General features: G+C 41.4%; 1 protein-coding gene across 1 annotated transcript; it reads left to right on the top strand.

Moving 5' to 3' along the window:
• Window positions 1–354: 354 nt before the first annotated feature.
• On the top strand, window positions 355–980 carry LOC128566557 (COMM domain-containing protein 2-like). Its single transcript, XM_053563425.1, has one exon. The coding sequence runs from the start codon at window positions 381–383 to the stop codon at window positions 978–980; it is 600 nt and encodes a 199-aa protein (XP_053419400.1). The 5' UTR covers window positions 355–380.
• Window positions 981–21,514: the final 20,534 nt, after the last annotated feature.

Below are 21,514 nucleotides of genomic sequence, written 5' to 3'. Positions count from 1 at the left end.
AAATCAGGAACTCCTTACCAGCCTTAACACAACCAGACTCTTCTTCTGCCAAGAATAGGAAGAGAAGAAAAAGAGCAAAACAAAAAACAAGAAGGAAAAAGAAAAATAGAAAAGTTCTGTCATGTGATCTTGCTAATACTTTCTTTCTGGGGCCAATGGCAGGAAGTACTCCTGGCCTTCTTCAGCCAGACTACTGCTATAGTCTACCTGCCAGATCACAGATGTATCATACCAGCCCTCAGCTAAGAAAGAGGGGGAAAAAAAGAAAAAGAACAAAGAGAGAGGGACAACAAGGGGATTAAAAAGGAAATAATATTAAAATAAGAATAGGTGGTGAAGGTGGGGTCAGCACTGCCGGGTAAAATCACCAGCCAGCGAAGATGCTGTTGGACTTGTCTGAAGAGCATAAAGAGCACTTGGCCTTCATACTGCAAGTGGACAGCATGGTGATCGCTGAGTTTGGGCGGATTGTGGTAGAGTTCCTGAGGCAAGGCTCTAACCCTAAGATCTACGAAGGCACCACCAGAAAACTCAATGTGAGTAGTGACATTGTCCAGCAAGGGGTGGAAGGATTAACATATCTCCTTACTAAGAGCTCAGAGCTCATGATTTCTGAACTGGATTTCCAAGATTCTGTTTTTGTTCTGGGATTCTCTGAAGAGTTAAACAAATTGTTGCTTTGGCTTTATGTGGACAACAGGAAAGAAATCAGAAAGATTCTAAGTGAATTAGCACCAGATCATCCCAATTACCATAGCCTTGAATGGCAACTGGAAGTTCAGCTTGCAAGCAGAAGTCTCAGGCAACAGATTAAACCAGCAGTGACTATTAAGCTACATCTTACTCATAATGGAAGTCAAAATACCAACGTCTTGCAGACAGACCCAGCCACCCTGCTCCATTTGGTTCAACAACTGGAACAAGCGCTGGAAGAGATGGAAACAAACCACTGTAGGAGAGTTGTCTGTAACATCAAGTAGTACCTGTTTTATTAAAGTTTTAATCTCTTTGAATCATTTATGAATTGATGATGTACAGCAGTTACTTTTCAAAGTTAATTTTTTATTGATGACTATTCATCTAGATTCCATTAAATTTCCTTTTTTATTCTAGGATGTTGATGTCATGATCAGAAGCTAACATAAATGTTTCTTGGTGCTAAATGCAGTCAAATTGACAAATTAAGATGTATTTTGTATTTCAAATGTATATAGAGGGTTGAATCAAGTAGAAATGAATCTATACTGTTCTTCTATATATATGAATGTCCAGTTTTTGGTACTTCATTTTACTGATTAACTTTATTATTTTCCTCATTAATGAAAATAAAATTCACAGTGTAATGCTATTACTATGCACAGTTTTCTAAACACTTCAATATATTTCACTTTTAAAAGCACCTTACAAAAGTCCCAGCTACTCAGGGGGCTGAAGCTGGAGGATTACTTGAGTCCAGAAGCTTGAGTTCAGCCTGGGCATCATGGTGAGACTTTAATAATAATAATTCCATAGTATTGCCACAGAATAAATAAACCTCCCTAGCCTCCTTTCTATGTACTGAGAGTAAATATCATTTTTTATTTTTTTTAAATATCATTTTTAAATGCTTTGTTATTATGGAAAGTTTATTTATTTTTCTTTGTATGTGAAGATAATAACTATTATCTACATTGCTGAATGCAGGAGTAATATAAATTCTTGATTATCCAGATATGAATTACAGTCTCTTTTGTGAATTTTCTTTGAATAAACTATAAAAGGGAAAAAAATAAGAATAGATAAAGGAAATTAAATGTACCATTGAATCAAATAAAGGAGAGGAAGGGAAGAGGAATAAAGAAAGAAAGAAGGGAACAAAGAAGAAAGAAAAAAATAAAAGGGGGAATATCTGAGCTGTTGCAGAAGCACATTATGTGGGAGAGAAGTAGAAAAGTATAGTCTTTATCAACCAAAAGCATGCAGAGGAGTGAAATAGGGTGAGAGTATAAGTGAAGCTAAAATTCTGTAACCAAAAAATGCAGGAGCCCTTGCTCTTACTGAATGTAAAAATGGAATTTAGGAAAAGAAACAACTGAACAACTTAGCAAAAAACAAGACATCGAAACAAAATAAAAAAGCTCCAATAGCCTGAAGTAAGCAACCTTAGCAACCAATAGAGAAAGGAAAGGAAAAAAATTAACAACTGCAACTAAAAGAAAGAGAAAAGAACAAAAATAATTTTTATGTATATATAAACATATACATATACATGATGTAGAGATCCTACTTTAGTAAGAATATATTTATATTGTAATATACTGCGTAAACACCAGGTGGTGATGTGAATTTAAGGGGACAACACAGCTGTTAACCTCTCTCTCTAGTTCCCAGGCGTATATCTGTTTCTCAGCTTAATTGTTCCTGGTGATCACCTGATTACCCGCTCAGTACTCAGATTGATCTGGGCTCACACAACTCTCCAAAATTCTTCAGAGACAGGTCTCACAGTTTCCCCTCACAACAGTTCCAGTGGAGGGCAGGAGTCCCTGCGCCTGTCACAAGTGGAGGTCTGCTCCCAGCAGATGGAACTCAGACCTCCATTCCTTAGGCCCCCAGCAAGAGGCCCGCCCCCATGACCTTCTGCCAACCTTTATGACAGTGGCCACCCCAGTCCTCGGGAACCCCATCTGGATGTCTCACCCACTGCCAAACCCCAGCAGAACCACTCCAGACAGCCTCCAATCTGGCCACCAAACACTGGTCGGGAGTGCACACACCTCCAATCTTTCCACTCAATGCCTAGCTTCCCCCAAGAACCAAAAACTGTTAACTGTGAAAATCTTCTTCTAGTGTGTCATGTGTCCACAGCTCGACTTGCATGCTGAGTCCAGCAGTCCCTGCCTTGCTGCATACCTGGAACCACAACTCCAGGCAAATTCCCCAGTCCAGGTATGATCCGCCCCTCTCCCTCTCCCTCGCTGCTCCAGGAGAGCTCTGCTAAACATCCTATCTGCCATCATGCTCTGCCTCCCTTAAAAAGTGTTCTTAAAATTATAAAAGAGAGAGAGAAAAGAAAAAGAGCCAGAAAGTGGGGCCTGTGCCTCAGTGAGTAGGGCACTGGCCCCATACACAGAGGGTGGTGGGTTCGAACCTGACCCCAGCCAAATTGCAACAAATAAATAGCCAAGCATTGTGGCGGGTGCTTGTAATCCCAGCTACTTGGGAGGCTGAGGCAAGAGAATCGCCTAAGCCCAAGAGCTGGAGATTGCTGTTAGCTTGACACGACAACACTCTACTGAGGGTGAGACTCTGTCTAAAAAAAAAGTCACAATAGTCAAAGCAGTTCTAATCAGAAAACAACCAATCTGGAGACATCACATTACCCAACTTTAAATTATACTACAAGGTAACCAAAACATCATGGTAGTGGTATAAAGGTAGACACAGAGATCAGTGGAACACACTAGAGAAGCCATACATAGAACCTTATAGCTACAGTCATCCAATTTCCAATAATACAGACAAAAACACACACTGAAGAAAGGATGCCCTAGTCAACAAGTGGTGCTGGGAGAACTAGAGATCCACATGGAGAGGAATGAAACTTAGTCCCCTATCTCTCAACATACACAAAAAATTAACTCAAGATGGATTAAAGACTTAAATAGTAAGAACTGACACTACAGAAATTCTACAGAAGAACACAGGAAGAAGTTCTGGATGTGAGCTAAGGTAGAGAATTTATGAATAAAACCCAAAAGCAAGTATAGCAACAACAAAAATAAATATGGATTTAATTAAATTAAAAAGTTTCTGCATGGGAAAGGAAATAATCAACAGAGTAAACAGACCACTTACAGAATGAAAGAAAATACTTGCAAACTATCCATCAAAGAAAGGACTAATATCCAGAATCCATAAGGAAGTTAAACAAATCAGCAGGAGGAGACAAAAAAACCCATCCAAATGTGAGCAAAAGACATGAACAGAATGGTTTTATGTTTTTTTGTTTGTTTTTGGTTTTGTTTTGTAGAGGCAGAGTCTCACTTTATGGCCCTCGGTAGAGTGCCGTGGACTCACATAGCTCACAGCAACCTCCAACTCCTGGGCTTAAGCGATTCTCTTGCCTCAGCCTCCCAAGTAGCTGGGACTACAGGCTCCCGCCACAACGCCCAGCTATTTTTTTTGGTTGCAGTTCAGCCGGGGCCGGGTTTGAACCCACCACCCTCTGTATATGGGGCTGGCGCCTTACCGACTGAGCCACAGGCGCCGCCCCATGAACAGAATGGTTTCAAAAGAAGATACACAAATGGCCAACAAACATGAAAATCATTCCTAATCATCTGGAAAATGCAAATCAAAACTAACCACAATGAGATACCACCTTTCCCATGTCAGAGTGGCCATTTTTAGTAAGTCCAAAAACAGTAGACTGGAGATGCAGTGAAAAGGGAACACTTATGTGCTATTAGTGAGGATGTAAACTAGTGCAGCCTCTGCGGAAAACAATGAGCACACAGAAAGGGGGTTTCCCTAGGCTCAGTTGCTTACCATACAAAAAGCCAATTACTAAGACACAAGGATTATCAAGAAAGAAGAAAGGAAATTTATTGCAAAGTACTTGGAGGCTGAGGGAGTGGAGTGCCTCAAATCCTCCTCCCCAACTGACAGGGTCAGGGGTTTTTCCAGAGGTGAAATGAATAATGTGTGGAGTGAGCATCAGTACAGATTTGGGAAGAGTGCAGTTCACACCATGTAGTGAGAAATCATACTGGGACATACATCCCATGGTCACAAAATGGCAGAGAAGTCCCTCCCTGGTGGAGATTTTAGTAGTCCAATGAGCTAGGGGTTGTGTGCAAGTAGAATGAGGGGTAGGTTGCTCAGTGTGTCCTTGGGCAAGATCTGTAGCGGGCTGTTGCTTGTCTTGTCTTCTCTGGACAAACAAGTAGTATAATGCCTTTTAGTTGTCATGGGGCTGCAAGGAGGTAACACCAATTCTGGAAAATGAAAACAACTCAAAGGGAATGGATTAGTGAAACAAAGTTCAAAAGCTCTGGTCAGTAAATCTTACTGGCCTGGGAACTGCAAATGTAAGAGAACTGCAACAAAGATGGTTTTATTCATGGAGCTGGTTCCATGTGGATATTCCTCAAAGAACTAAAAATAGACCTACTATTCAATCCAGCAGTCCCAGTACTGAGTATCTCTCCAAAGGGAAAGAAGTCATTATTCAAAAAGACACCTGCACCTGAAAGTTTATCACAGCACAATTCATTTGTACATTTAAACACCTACCAGGTGCAAAGATAGGGAATCAACCTAAGTGCCCATCAACTAATGAATTGATAAAGAATAGTAATGTGTGTGTACATATATATACCGTGGAGTACTACCCAGGCATAAAAAGGAATAAAATAATATCTTTTTCAGCAATTTGGATGGAACTGGAGACCAGTGACCTGAGGTGTCTCAGGAATGGAGTAACAAATGTCACATGTTCTCATGTAGAAGCGGGAGCTAAACAATGTGTGTGTGTGGTCATGAAGTGGGGTAATGGACATTAGGAACTGAAAGCAGGGGAGGGAGTCGGGGGTGATAAACAATTACCTATCAGGTAGAATGTACACTAAAATTTACACTGTCCTCATGTTGGGTATGCTAAAAGCCCCGATCAGCATTGTACGATTCATCTATGTGACAAAAAAAAAAAAAAATTCATACCCCCTAAATCTGTTCAAATAAAAAGTAAATAATCTTTTTTAAAGAGAGAAAAAAAGCATACAAATATATTTAATACAAATTTTATGTGATGTGGAAATTCTTATAAGAAGACCAGAGACAAGTCCAAGGGACCTGGGTTCGAGTAGTTAATTGGGTGAAGATGAAGCCAGAAGGATAAGGATTTCTTTTAGCCTTAACTTCCTGTCCTTGATGGTAAGAATGACACTTCGCTTCAGGTATAGGGAGGCTGTCTTGAATAATGGAGTTACTGAATTCTTGCTCAAACAGTGGCCGCTAAGTAAGAGCAATGGTGTAAAGGTCAGTGGCCTGGGGGACCTTGGCAATATTCAGCCTTTATGATTTTCAAGGGCTATGGAACTGCTCCTTGATGAGGTGGTCATGGGTGTTCACAGTGTGCTTTACACATAATTTTTATCTTGATGGGTGGCTCACTGCCTAAGTGGCCCATGCACAGATGTCCCTATCACAGAAATTTGTTTATGGAAGACACATTTGTGGTTCTTATCTGGCTTGTGTTCAGTTTATTTCTACCTGGGAGGAGAGTTGGATGTAGGTGTGTGGGTCAGGTGAAACAGAGAAGGTGGGATATATACAGGGAGACATAGGTCCTTTGTAGATTCTGTTTAACACTTTCTGAAATAGATTAAAAGGTTGGTGTTTAAATGTACAAACATCTATCATAGAAAACTATATTTCCTTGAAATATTTGATAAAAACAAGAGATGAACAGCATTGTCTTAAAGCCATCTCCTTTATAACTTAAGCGTATTATCATAAACAGTAGAGTCCTGCATATTTAACAGCTATAATTCTCTGATAAATATATAAAGAATAATGAAGTAAGTCCTGGTCTGGTGGCTCACGTGATAATACGCTTAAGTTATAAAGGCAGTTCACCCAGTTGGGCCTCCCAGAGTACTAGTGGGTGGATTGCCTGAGGTCACGAATTCGAGACCAGCTTGAGCCACAGTGAGACCTTGTCAGTAAAAAAAAAAAAAGCTGGGTGTTGTGGCTGGCAACTGTACTCCCAGCCACTCAGGCGGCTGAGAAGAGAATTGGTGAAGCCCAAGAGTTTGAGGTTGCTATGAACTGTGATGACACAGCACTCTACTGAAGGCAACAAAGTAGGACTCTGTCTTGAAAAAATAATAATTTTAATCCTTTTAGAATGGTCCTCTGTATCAATTTTATTATGAAAATAACCTTTTTAAATCCTTCTTGGGGACTTCCTAAATACTATGATAACTACCCATTTTTCTTTTGGGATCAGATATCTTTTATAAAAAATAACAGATATAGATATAATGCAATTCAATAAACACAATCCCTAATCTTCGATACACACATATAAGGTATAATGGCAAGTCTTTTGCCAGTTGTCAGAAGCTCAATTCATAGAAACTGTAAATTCCTTGAGTTACCACTCTTCGTTGCCTTACTCCTCTTACTCTAGTTATTTTAAAAATACAATTGATCTTGAACCAAGATAGTTTGCATTACCCTCAGTTTCCATGGCATAGGACAGTGTAATAAGTTAAGAAGCATTATAACAAGGCCAGGCATTGTGGCTCATGCCTGTAATCCTAGCACTCTGGGAGGCTGAGGCAGGAGGATCACTTGAGCTCAGGAGTTCCAGACCAGTCTGAGCAAGACAGAGAGGCAGTCTCTACTAAAAACAGAAAAATTAGCCAGGTGGGGTGGTGCTTGCCTATAGTCCCAGCTTCTTAGGAGGTTGAGGCAAGGGGATGACTTGAGGCCAACTTCTTCCTGTGGAAGTTTGTCTGCTCAGTACCTTGAATGTGGCAGGTCCTCAGTAGGTGTTGAGTTACTGATGGCTGACCACCACCAAATTCTATGCCAAAGTAAGGCAGGATCTAGGGAGGCTTTAGTTTCCCTAAAAGCTCATGTGGGGCAGAAGTTACAAGACACACTAGGCATTAAGGAAGACAGCTGGAAAATTACTAATCAATAGTCTCTCACTTAAACTTGATTTTCTAATAACTGAACTGGAAAATCTTTTTTTAAAAAAGTATCTACTGAGGAAGGGGAGACAAGATGGCTGGCTGAAGCCAGCTTTCCACAGAGGCTTCTGTCCAGAAGGAGAGATAAAGGACAGAAATTTAGCAAGTAACCTGGCAGATTAGAGCTGCGGCGAGAGAAGGTTGAAGAATGCACATCAACCCCAATGAGGTGAGCTACAACCCCAAGGATACAAACAAAAGGTACAAAATCCATCACCAAGTGGATGGGAGTCCCTCCCCCATGAGAACAGCTCAGAGGACCCCATAAAAAGGCAAGCAGAGTTCAAAAGTCCTCCCATTATACTCCATAGGAGAGACCCTCTAAAAACTGGAACTACTTCCCCTACTAGGGTGCCATGGCGCTCTCCCAACAGGCATAAAACTGTGTAAAACTGTATTTATTCTATACCTGCAATTCTGAGCTCCCAGCACTTCCCTCCACTCTCACTCTGAGGTCTGCAGGCCTGTCACCCAGGAGTCCAGATTCTTGGGTGTTTTCTTGAGAGGTGTGGACAGGGCATGGACTACTGCTAGCAAGTACTGTTTCTGCGGCACGTGAGGAGAGGACGGTAGGCTGAGAGGGAACCACGCTGGAGCAGCAGTGCCCCAAGGAGCAAAGCAGCAGCCATTTTTGTCAACAATAAGGGTCACCCCTGGATATTCCAGAGTCACACCCCCTGTCTCTCTGGACAACCAGAGGAGGCCGGGCATCTTCTCAGGTGGCAGAGAGCAGTGGCCTGGCTGAGGAGACATAGATTTCCTCGTGATTCAGGCAGGTGCAAACCCCTGGAGTATCTGCTCATTGGAGACAACTGGGTCACAGCCCTGCGGGGTTATTAGTGACTGGATGTGACAGAGGTGCAAAATGGGGAAGGAGGCATCAACCTTCCCAGACTAATCTATTTTGTGGGTGGGTACTCCTGACCTCAAGGACCACCAGAGCAAGTCATATTTGAGTTGTTAGCAGACCCCTGTGATCTAGTTGCCAGAGACCTTTTAAACTCTCCCACCTGAGACAGGTACTGACTGAGACAATTGATTTGGACCTTTTCAATTGAGCCAATCACCTGAGAACTATCCAAGTGTTACCCTGGGTGTGTGGTTGTAGGAAGGTTTGATTTTCCTCTTCCAACTGTTGCCTGTGGGTGGTGGGGTGACTTAATTGCTGGTACTTCTCCACAGATGAGACTTCAACCCAGAGTAACTGTTTCACTATGGTAGGACAGAGACCAGCTGAAAACAGGACAGAGCCTCTTAGCCCAACCACACCAAGCAGGTCCCCAGTTTCTCAAGCCGTAGCACTGTACAGGTCCTCAGCAAAGCTCCAGTGGAAAAGGTACAGACACCAGTCCCGTCCTCAGCAAAGCTCCAGTGGAAAAGGTACAGACTCCAGTCCCAGCATTTGGGCAAAGGGCTAATCACTACTCCTGAACCCAACTTTTCTTTATCCACTCATTTAGTCAAACGGTGTAAAATAATCGTGGGGCGGAATCAGCAGAAAAACTCTGGTAAAATGTATAACCAGAGTAGATCAACCCCCCTCCACACACAAAGAAAGATCAGCAGATGTAACAGAAGATAGATGGCTGAGATGTAAGAAATGGAATTCAGAATGTAGATTGCAAACAAGATTAAAAGAATGGCGGAAACATTGGAATTAGAAATTTGAGGAGCAATTCAAAAGTTGTCTCAAGAATTCAAGGCATTTAAAGATAAAACCACCAAAGATTTTGACACATTGAAGCAAGAATTTGCAGTCCTCAGAGAAAAATACAGTAGAATCCCTCAATAACAGAGTGGAGCAAGCAGAAGAAACGATTTTTGGCACTGAAGACAAAGATTTTGAACACTCCCAAACTCTCAAAGAGGAAGAGAAATGGAGAGCAAAAATGGGTTATTCTCTCAGAGAGCTCTGGGATAATTCGAAGAAAGCTAATATCTGCTGCATTGGAATCCCTGAAAGCAATGAAGTGGCTTTGCAAGGCACAGAGGCTCTTCTCCATGAAATTATGAAAGAGAATTTTTTAGACATGCCAAGAGATTTTGAAATTCAGATAGACAGTTTCAGAACCCCAGCACGACTCAACACAAATAAGACATCCCCCAGGCATATCATAATTAACTTCACTAAAGTTAATATGAAGGTGAAAATTCTAAAAGCAGCCAGACGTAAGAAAACCATAATCTACGAAGGGAAGATTAGAATGACTGCAGATCTCTCTGCTGAAACCTTTCAAGCCAGGAAAGGGTGGTCATCGACTATTAATCTCCTAAAACAAAATAAGTTTCAACCCTGGATCCTGTATCCAGCTAAACTGAGTTTCATTTATGATGGAGAAATTAAATACTTTAATGACATTCATATGATGAAGAAATTTGCCATAACCAAACCAGCTCTTCAGGATATTCTCAGACCTATCCTCCATAATGATCAGCCCAATCCTCTACCACAAAAGTAAACTCACTTAGAAACTTTTGATCAAACTCCAATTTCCACAGTGGCAAAAGGATTTAAAATGTCCACTGGATGGTCAAAAACTTGATACCCAAAATTTTACCAGACCAATCAATATTCTCCATTAATGTGAATGGCTTAAACTGTCCTCTAAAGGGGCACAGGTTGGCTGACTGGATACAAAAACTCAGGCCAGATATTTGCTGTATACAAGAATCTCATCTTACCTTGAAAGATAAATATAGACTCAGGGTGAAAGGTTGGTTGTCCATATTTCAGGCAAATGGAAATCAGAAAAAAGCAGGTGTTGCAATTCTGTATGCAGATACAGTAGGCTTTAAACCAACAAAAGGAAGGAAGGATAAGAATGGTCACTTCATATTTGTCAAGGGTAATATTCAATATGATAAGATTTCAATTATTAATATTTATGCACCCAACCAGAATGCGCCTCAATTTATAAGAGAAACTCTAACAGACATGAGCAACTTGATTGCCTACAGCTCCATAATAGTTGGAGATTTTAACACTCCTTCGGCAGTGTTGGATAGATCCTCCAATAAGAACCTGAGCAAAGAAATTTAGGTTTAAACCTAACCATCCAACATTTGGACTTAACAGACATCTACAGAACATTTCATCCCAACAAAACTGAATACACATACTTCTCATCAGCCCATGGAACATACTCCTTAATTGATCACATCTTAGGTCACATGTTTAACCTCACTAAATTTAAAGGAATAGAAATTATTCCTTGCATCTTCTCGGACCACCATGGAATAAAAGTCGAACTCAGTAACAATAGGAATCTGCATACTCATACAAAAACATGGGAGTTAAATAACCTTATGCTGAATGTTAGATGGGTCATAGACAAGATTAAGAAGGAAATTTCCAAATTTTTGGAACAAAACAACAATGAAGACACGAATTATCAGAACCTCTGGGATACCACAAAGGCAGTCCTAAGAGGGAAATTTATAGCACTGCAAGCCTTCCTCAAGAGAATGGAAAGGGAGGAAGTTAACAACTTAATGGGACATCTCAAGCAACTGGAAAAGGAAGAACATTCCAACCCAAACCCAGTAGAAGAAAAGAACCAAAATTAGAGCAGAATTAAATGAAATTGAAAACAAAAGTTTTTATCCCGGAGACAAGATGGCGGACGGAAGCCAGCTTTCAACAGAAGTTCCCGTCCAGAAGGAGAGTTAAGGAACAGGAATTTAGTAAGTATCCTGGTGGACTTGAGCCTCACCAAGAGAGAAGGTTGAAGAACGCACATCAACACCTCTGAGGCAAGCGGCGATCACAAGGACGCAAACAAAAGGTACAAAATCCACCACCAAGCGGACGGGAGTCCCCCTCCCCCATGGGACCGGCTCAAGAGCCCCACAATTAAACAAGCAGGCAGAAATTAAAGGCCCTCCCACTATACTCCACAGGAGAGACCTTCTAAAAACTGGACCTACCCCCCCTACTGGGGTGCCGTGGCGTTCTCCTGCCAGGCATAAAACGGAATAAAACTTTGGGAATCCTTCGCCGGCAACCCTCCCGGCGCTCCCCTCCCGCTCACTGAGGACTGGAGGCCTGTCCCCCAAGAGTTCGGATCCTTGGGTGATTTCTCAAGGGGAGTGGACAGACCCGAGTTGAGACTGGTCAGCATTGACTCTGAGGCGCGCGAGTGAGGAGAGGGCACCGGGCTGAGGGGGAGTCACGCCTCGTGGCACTTCCCTGCGGTGCAGTGCACCAACCCTCCCCGGCACAAGACTGAATAAGACTCTAGCTTCCCCGCTGCGAGCTGAGAGCCCCTACTCTCACTCGGGGTCTGAGGGCCTATCCCCAAGGAGTTCGGATCCTTGGGTGATTTCTCAAGGGGAGTGCACAGTGCCTGAGCTGCGTCAGGTCAGCGCTGACTCTGGGACACATGAGCGAGGAGAGGGCACTCTGCTGAGGGGAAATCAAGCCTTGGCAGCACTTCCCTGCGGTGCAGTGCAGGAGCCCTCCCCGGGCCGTAGTGTTGCCTAAAACTGAATGAAACTCTAGCTTCCGCCCCCCCCACTCCCATTCGGGGTCTGGGGGCCTATCCCCCAAGAGTTCTGATTCTTGGGGGATCTCTTGAGGAGTGTGGACCCAGCACAAACTGCGGCTGCTCAGTGCTGAATCTGGGGCACGAGACAGAAGAGAAAAGGGTCGGCTGAGTGCCCACACCAGAGCAGCAGTTCCCTGGAGGTAGATCAACAGCCGTTTTTTCTTTAACGGCAGAACGCTCACTTCTGGATATTCTGAGACCACACCCCCTGTCTCCCTGGGCAAACAGAGGAGGCCACCGGTGAGCGGGGGATTTCCTGACACTGCTCACAAACCCGGGAAGCTTCCAGGGCGGGGCCGACCCAGAGAGGTGATCGGACTCAAACCTCCAACACCAAAGACGTTTGAACTCAAAACAGCTCATCTTCTGTAGGCGATTTCGACAGGAACAGAGACAGAACCCCGCAAAGTTGTCTGTTCTGTTCTGTTAGCAGCATCCATCAGGGACGGGGCTAAGCCTGAGTGAACACCACCCTCCCATCACCTGCATCAAACACTCATAGATGTCAGGCCCCATCTCCTCCTGCTAGATAGCGGCAGTCTGCAGGGGCCTGGCAGACTTCCTTGCAATTCAGGCAGGTGCAAACCCCTGGAGTGTCTGTTCACTGCAGGCAACTGGGTTAACCATCTGCAGAGATACCAGTGACTGGGTCCGATGGAGGGGCAAAGTGGGGAAGGAGACGTCAACCTTCCTAGACTGCTCTGTTTGCTGGGTGGCTCCTCCTGACTCCACGCTGCACTGGGGTGAGCCGTGTCAGAGGAGTCACCAGGCCCCTGTGATCCAGTTCCCAGAGACTTTGAACTCTCTCACCGGAGACAAGTGCCGATTGAGACAGTTGATTCGGACCTTTTGAACTGGGCTAATAGACTGAGGACTTTTCAGGTGATGCCCTGGGTGTACGGTTGTAGGAAGGTTGATTCTCCTTTTCCAACTGGGGCCAGAGGTGGGCAGGCGGGGTGACTTAATTGCTGATTTTTCCACACAGCTGAGACTTCAAGCCAGAGTAGAAGTTGCAATAGGATCGAACAGAAACCAGCTGAAAACAAGACAGAACCACTTTGCTCCACCACACCAGACAGGGCCCCAGTTTCTCAGGCCACAACACTGTACGGGCCCTCGATAAAACCCCAGGGGAAAAACCAAAGGGAGTAAAATAACCATGGGGCGGAATCAGCGGAAAAACTCTGGTAACATGAATAACCAGAATAGATCAACCCCCCCAAGAAAAGATACGGCAGATGTGATTGAAGATCCCATTCATAAACAACTACCTGAGATGTCAGAAATCGAATTCAGAATTTGGATGGCAGACAAGATTAATAAAATGGAATTAGGAATCCGAGGAGAAATTCAAAAATTGTCTCAAGAATTTAACGAATTTAAAGACAAAACCACCAAAGACTTAGACACACTGAAACAAGAACTTACAGCCCTCAAAGATATGAAAAATACAGTAGAATCCCTCAGTAACAGAATGGAGCAAGCAGAAGAAAGGATTTCTGACATTGAAGATAAAGTCTTTGAACGCTCCCAATCTCTCAAAGAGGAAGAGAAATGGAGAGCAAAAACGGATCACTCACTCAGAGAACTCTCAGATAATTAGAAAAAAAGCAACATAAGGATTATAGGAATTTCTGAGAACGATGAAGTGGCCTCCAAGGGCACAGAGGCACTTCTGCATAAAATTATGAAAGATAATTTTCAAGACATGCCTAGAGAATCTGAAATTCAGATAGCAGACAGCTTCAGAACCCCAGCACGATTCAACCCCAATAAGTCATCCCCCAGACATATCATAATTAGCTTCACTAAAGTTAACATGAAAGAGAAGATTCTCAAAGCAGCCCGGCAAAAGAAAACTATAACGTACAAAGGTAAGAATATTAGAATAACTGCAGATCTCTCTGCTGAAACTTTTCAAGCCAGAAGAGGCTGGTCATCAACTTTTAATCTCCTAAAGCAAAAAAACTTTCAACCCAGGATCTTGTATCCAGCTAAACTGAGTTTCATCTATGATGGAGAAATTAAATACTTCAATGACATTCATATGTTGAAAAAATTTGCCATAAGTAAACCAGCTCTTCAGGATATTCTCAGACCTATCCTCCACAATGACCAACCAAATCCTATACCACAAAAGTAAACTCACTCAGAAACTTCGGATCAAACTCCAACTTCCACACTGGCGAAAGGATTAAAAATGTCCACTGGACCTTTGAAAAACTCGATACCCAAAATTCCACCAGACTTATCAATACTCTCCATCAATGTGAATGGCTTAAACTGTCCTCTAAAGGGGCATAGGTTAGTTGACTGGATACAAAAACTCAACCCAGATATTTGTTGCATACAAGAGTCACATCTCAACTTAAAAGACAAATACAGACTCAGGGTGAAAGGATGGTCATCCATATTTCAGGCAAATGGTAATCAGAAAAAAGCAGGTGTTGCAATTTTATTTGCAGATACAGTAGGCTTTAAACCATCAAAAGTAAGGAAGGACAAGAATGGTCACTTCATATTTGTTAAGGGTAATACTCAATATGATGAGATCTCAATTATTAATATCTATGCACCCAACCAGAATGCACCTCAATTTATAAGAGAAACTCTAACAGACATGAGTAACTTGATTTCCTCCAGCTCCATAATCGTCGGAGATTTCAACACTCCCTTGGCAATGTTGGATCGATCCTCCAGAAAGAAGCTGAGCAAAGAAATCTTAGATTTAAACCTAACCATCCAATATTTAGATTTAGCAGACATCTACAGAACATTTCATCCCAAACAAAACTGAATACACATACTTCTCATCAGCCCACGGAACTTACTCCAAAATTGACCACATTTTAGGTCACAAGTCTAACCTCAGTAAATTTAAAGGAATAGAAATTATTCCATGCATCTTCTCGGACCATCATGGAATAAAACTTGAATTGTGTAACAACAGGAATCTGCATACCCATACAAAAACATGGAAGTTAAATAACCTTATGCTGAATGATAGCTGGGTCAGAGATGAGATTAAGAAAGAAATCGCCATTTTTTGGGAACAAAACGACAATGAAGACACAAACTATCAGAACCTCTGGGACACCGCAAAGGCAGTTCTAAGAGGGAAATTTATAGCACTGCAAGCCTTCCTCAAGAGAACGGAAAGAGAGGAAGTTAACAACTTAATGGGACATCTCACGCAACTGGAAAAGGAAGAACATTCCAACACCAAACCCAGTAGAAGAAAAGAAATAACCAAAATTAGAGCAGAATTAAATGAAATTGAAAACAAAAGAATAATACAACAGATCAATAAATCAAAAAGCTGGTTTTTTGAAAAGGTCAATAAAATAGATAAACCTCTGGCCAACCTAATCAGGAAAAAAAGAGTAAAATCTCTAATCTCATCAATCAGAAACAACAAAGACGAAATAACCACAGACTCATCAGAAATCCAAAAAATCCTTAATGAATATTACAAGAAACTTTATTCTCAGAAATATGAAAATCTGAAGGAAATAGACCGATACTTGGAAGCACGCCACCTTCCAAGACTTAACCAGAATCAAGTAGAAATGTTGAACAGACCCATATCAAGTTCAGAAATAGCATCAACTATACAAAACCTCCCCAAAAAGAAAAGCCCGGGACCAGATGGTTTCACGTCAGAATTCTACCAAACCTTTAAAGAGGAATTAGTACCTATATTACTCAACCTGTTCCAAAATGTAGAAAAAGAAGGAAGACTCCCCAACACGTTCTATGAAGCAAACATCACCCTGATCCCCAAACCAGGAAAAGACCCAACAAGAAAAGAAAATTATAGACCAATATCACTAATGAATATAGATGCAAAAATATTCAACAAGATCCTAACAAACAGAATCCAGCAACACATCAAACAAATTATACATCATGACCAAGTTGGTTTTATCCCAGGGTCTCAAGGCTGGTTCAATATACGTAAATCCATAAATGTAATTCAGCACATAAACAAATTAAAAAACAAAGACCATATGATTCTCTCAATTGATGCAGAAAAAGCTTTTGATAATATCTAGCATCCCTTCATGATCAGAACACTCAAGAAAATTGGTCTAGAAGGGACTTTTCTTAAACTGATAGAGGCTATCTACAGCAAACCCACAGCCAATATCATATTGAATGGAGTTAAATTGGAATCATTTCCACTCAGATCAGGAACCAGACAAGGCTGCCCATTGTCTCCATTGCTTTTCAACATTGTAATGGAAGTTTTAGCCACCGCAATTAGGGAAGAAAAGGCGATCAAGGGTATCCATATAGGGTCAGAAGAGATCAAACTTTCGCTCTTCGCAGATGATATGATTGTGTATCTGGAAAACACTAGGGACTCTACTACAAAACTCCTAGAAGTGATCAAGGAATACAGCAGCGTCTCAGGTTACAAAATCAACATTCATAAATCGGTAGCCTTTATATACACCAACAACAGTCAAATTGAAAAAGCAGTTAAGGACTCTATCCCATTCACAGTAGTGCCAAAGAAGATGAAATATTTGGGAATTTACCTAACAAAATACGTGAAAGATCTATAAAGAGAACTATGAAACTCTAAAAAAAGAAATAGCTGAAAATGTTAACAAATGGAAAAACATACCATGCTCATGGCTGGGAAGAATCAACATTATCAAAATGTCCATACTACCCAAAGCAATATATAATTTCAACGCACTCCCTATTAAAGCTCCACTGTCATATTTTAAAGATCTTGAAAAAACATTACTTCGTTTTATATGGAATCAGAAAAAACCTAGAATAGCCAAGACATTACTCAGAAATAAAAACAAAACAGGAGGAATCACACTACCAGACCTCAGACTTTACTACAAATTGATAGTGATCAAAACAGCATGGTATTGGCACAAAAACAGAGAAGTAGATATCTGGAACAGAATAGAGAACCAAGAGATGAATCCAGCTACTTACCGCTATTTGATTTTTGACAAGCCAATTAAAAACATTCAGTGGGGAAAAGATTCCCTATTTAACAAATGGTGCTGGCTGAACTGGCTGGCAACCTGAAGAAGACTGAAATTGGACCCACACCTTTCACCATTAACTAAGATAGACTCTCATTGGATTAAAGATTTAAACTTAAGACATGAAACTATAAAAATACTAGAGGAGAATGCAGGGAAAACCCTTGAAGAAATTGGTCTGGGTGAGTATTTCATGAGGAGAACCCCCCGGGCAATTGAAGCAGCTTCAAAAATACACTACTGGGACTTGATCAAACTAAAAAGCTTCTGCACAGCTAAGAACACAGTAAGCAAAGCAAGCAGACAGCCCTCAGAATGGGAGAAGATATTTGCAGGGTATATCTCTGACAAAGGTTTAATAACCAGAATCCACAGAGAACTCAAACGCATCAGCAAGAAAAAAACAAGGGATCCCATCGCAGGCTGGGCAAGGGATTTGAAGAGAAACTTCTCTGAAGAAGACAGGCGCACGGCCTTCAGACATATCAAAAAATGCTCATCATCTTTAATCATCAGAGAAATGCAAATCAAAACTACTTTGAGATATCATCTAACTCCAATGAGACTAGCCTGTATCACAAAATCTCAAGACCAGAGATGTTGGCGTGGATGCTGAGAAAAGGGAACACTTCTGCACTGCTGGTGGGAATGCAAATTAATACATTCCTTTTGGAAAGATATATGGAGAACACTCAGAGATCTAAAAATAGATCTGCCATTCAATCCTGTAATTCCTCTGCTGGGCATATACCCAGAAGACCAAAAATCACAACATAACAAAGATATTTGTACCAGAATGTTTATTGCAGCCCAATTCATAATAGCTAAGTCATGGAAAAAGCCCAAGTGCCCATCGATCCACGAATGGATTAATAAATTGTGGTATATGTGTACCATGGAATACTATGCAGCCTTAAAGAAAGATGGAGACTTTACCTCTTTCATGTTTACATGGATGGAGCTGGAACATATTCTTCTTAGTAAAGTATCTCAAGAATGGAAGAAAAAGTACCCAATGTACACAGCCCTACTATGAAACTAATTTGGGACTCTCACACGAAAGCTATAACCCAGCTACAACTTAACAATAGGGGGAAGTGGGAAGGGGGGGGTGGGTAGAGGGAGGGGGATCGGTGGGATCACACCTGTGGTGCATATTACAGGGGTATTTGAGAAACTTGGTAAAGGTAGAATGTAAATGTTTTGGCACAGTAACTGAGATAACGCCGAAAAGGCTATGTTAACCGCTGTGATAAAAATGTGTCAAATGGTTTATGAAGCAAGTGTATGATACCCCATGATCATATCAATGTATACAGTTATGATTTAATAAAAAGAAAAAAAAAAAGAAAACAAAAGAATTGGGGTGGCGCCTGTGGCTCAGCGGGTAGGGCGCTGGCCCCATATGCCGAGGGTGGCGGGTTCAAACCCACCCCCTGCCAAACTGCAACAACAAAAAAAAATAGCCGGGCATTGTGGCAGGCACTTGTAGTCCCAGCTACTTGGGAGGCTGAGTCAAGAGAATCGCCTAAGCCCAAGGATTTGGAGGTTGCTGTGAGCTGTGTGACGCCACGGCACTCTACCGAGGGTGATCAGGTGAGACTCTGTCTCTACGAAAAAAAAAAAAAAAGAATTATACAACAGATCAATAAATCCAAAAGTTGGTTTTTTGAAAAGGTCAATAAAATAGATAAACCTTTGGCTAACCTAACCAAAAAAGAAAGAGTAAAATCTCTAATATCATCAATCAGAAACAACAAAGACGAAATAACAACAGACTCCTCAGAAATTCAAAAAATCCTTAATGAATATTACAAGAAACTTTATTCTCAGAAATATGAAAATCTGAAGGAAATTGACCAATACTTGGAAGCACGTCACCTTTCAAGACTTAGCCAGAAACAAGTGGAAATGTTGAACAGGCCTATATCAAGTTCTGAAATAACATCAACCATACAAAATCTCCCTAAAAAGAAATGCCCGGGACCAGATGGGTTCACATCAGAATTCTACCAAACCTTTAAAGAGGAACTAGTACCTATATAACTCAATCTGTTCCAAAATATAGAAAAAGAAGGAATACAACCCAACATATTCTATGAAGAAAACATCACCCTGATCCCCAAACCAGGAAAAGACCCAACAAGAAAAGAAAATTATAGACCAATATCACTAATGAATATAGATGCAAAAATATTCAACAAGATCCTAACAAACAGAATCCAGCAACACATCAAACAAATTATACATCACAACCAAGTCGGTTTTATCCCAGGGTCTCAAGGCTGGTTCAATATATGTAAATCTATAAATATAATTCAGCACATAAACAAATTAAAAAACAAAGACCATATGATTCTCTGTAATTCCTCTACTAGGTATATACCCAGAAGACCAAAAATCACATTATAACAAAGACATTTGTACCAGAATGTTTATTGCAGCCCAATTCATAATTGCTAAGTCATGGAAAAAGCCCAAGTGCCCGTTGATTCTCAAATGGTTTAATAAATTGTGGTTTATGTACACCATGGAATATTATGCAGCCTTAAAGTAAGATGGAGCCTTAACCTCTTTCATGTTCACATGGATGGAGCTGGAACATATTCTTCTTAGTAAAGTATCTCAAGAATGGAAGAAAAAGTATCCAATGTACTCAGCCCTTCTATGAAACTAATTTATGGCTTTCATATGAAAGCTATAACCCTGGCTTGGCACCTTTGGCTCAAGCGGTTAAGGCGCCAGCCACATACACCTGAGCTGGCAGGTTCAAATCCAGCCCCAGGCCCACCAAACACAATGATGGCTGCAACCAAAATACAGCCGGGTGTTGTGACGGGTGCCTATAATCCCAGCTACTTGGGAGCCAGAGGCAGGAGAATCACTTGAGCTCAAGAGTTGGAGGTTGCTGTGAGCTATGATGCCACAGCACTCTACCCAAGGCAACAGCTTGAGGCTCTGTCTCAAAAAAAAAAAAAAAAAAAAAAAAACTATAACCCAGTTATAACCTAAGAATATGGGAAGGGGCAGAAGAAGGAGAGGAAGGGGGGAGGATGGGCAGAAGGAAGGTGATTGGTGGGACCACACCTACGATGCATCTTACAAGGGTACATGTGAAACTTACTAAATGTAGAATATAAATGTCTTAACAAAATAACTAAGAAAATGCCAGGAAGGCTATGTTAACCAGTGTGATGAAAATGTGTCAAATGGTATATAAAACCAGTGTATGGTGCCCCAAGATCGCATTAATGTACACAGCTATGATTAAAAAAAAAAAGTATGTACTGAGTGCAGTGGCTTACGTCTATAATCCCAGCACTTTGGGAGGCCAAAGCAAGAGGATTGCTTAAGGCTAGGAGTTTGAGACCAGCCTGGCAATATAGTAAGACCCTGTCGCTAAAAAATGTAAAAAAACTTGGCCAGGCATGGTGGTGTGTGCCTGGAGTCCCAGCTACTTCTGACGCTGAGGTGGGAGGATTGCCTGAACTCAGGCAATTGAGGTTGCAGTGAGCTGGGATTCAGCCAGCAGCCTGGGTGAAAGAGTAAGACCCTGTCCCTAAAACAAACAAAAAGTAATCATTAATTGTATTTCAAGATTTTTATTCCAAAGGGCCTTCTACCATATCCAGAAACTCATTTCTAAGTCTAGAAGTTCTCCAAGGAGTATTTGTGTGTGATGGTGAAAAATTGAGATTTGTGGCAATACCATACTGTCTGAGGAAAAAGGAAACAAAAGTTTAAAAATCATTCAGGCCAGAGTTGAAGAAGTGGTTGTGATTTTATGTGGAGTGAATTGATAGTCACTGTTACAGACAAACTTAGCTTTTTCTTCAAGTCTGGATTTGATTTCATAACCTCTCAAGTCCACTAAGGCAACATCTAGTCTGCGTATTTGTATTGCACACACACTTAGTGGACTTTATAGAGTGAGCCTTGGATTTGATGGCATATTTTTACTAATTTTTTCCTGGATGTGTACAAACAATAAACTTTGAGTCATAACATGAGAAAAGTTCATCAAGTATGTAGATTTGTTGCTACACCTCAAGTGGTTCTTGCTAACGTACACATTTTTTCCCTCTAAAACACCATGTTCATGATTATGGGTACAGTGGCTCACTCCTGTAATCCCAGCACTTTTGTTTTGCAGTTTTTGGCCAGGGCTGGGTTTGAACCCCACTACCTCCAGTATATGGGGCCGGGG

Source organism: Nycticebus coucang, chromosome 15 (assembly GCF_027406575.1).
Source record: "Nycticebus coucang isolate mNycCou1 chromosome 15, mNycCou1.pri, whole genome shotgun sequence".
Classification (NCBI taxonomy): domain Eukaryota; kingdom Metazoa; phylum Chordata; class Mammalia; order Primates; family Lorisidae; genus Nycticebus; species Nycticebus coucang.
The sequence above is the reverse complement of the archived record's forward strand: the minus strand, read 5'-3'. Positions and strand labels throughout refer to the sequence as shown.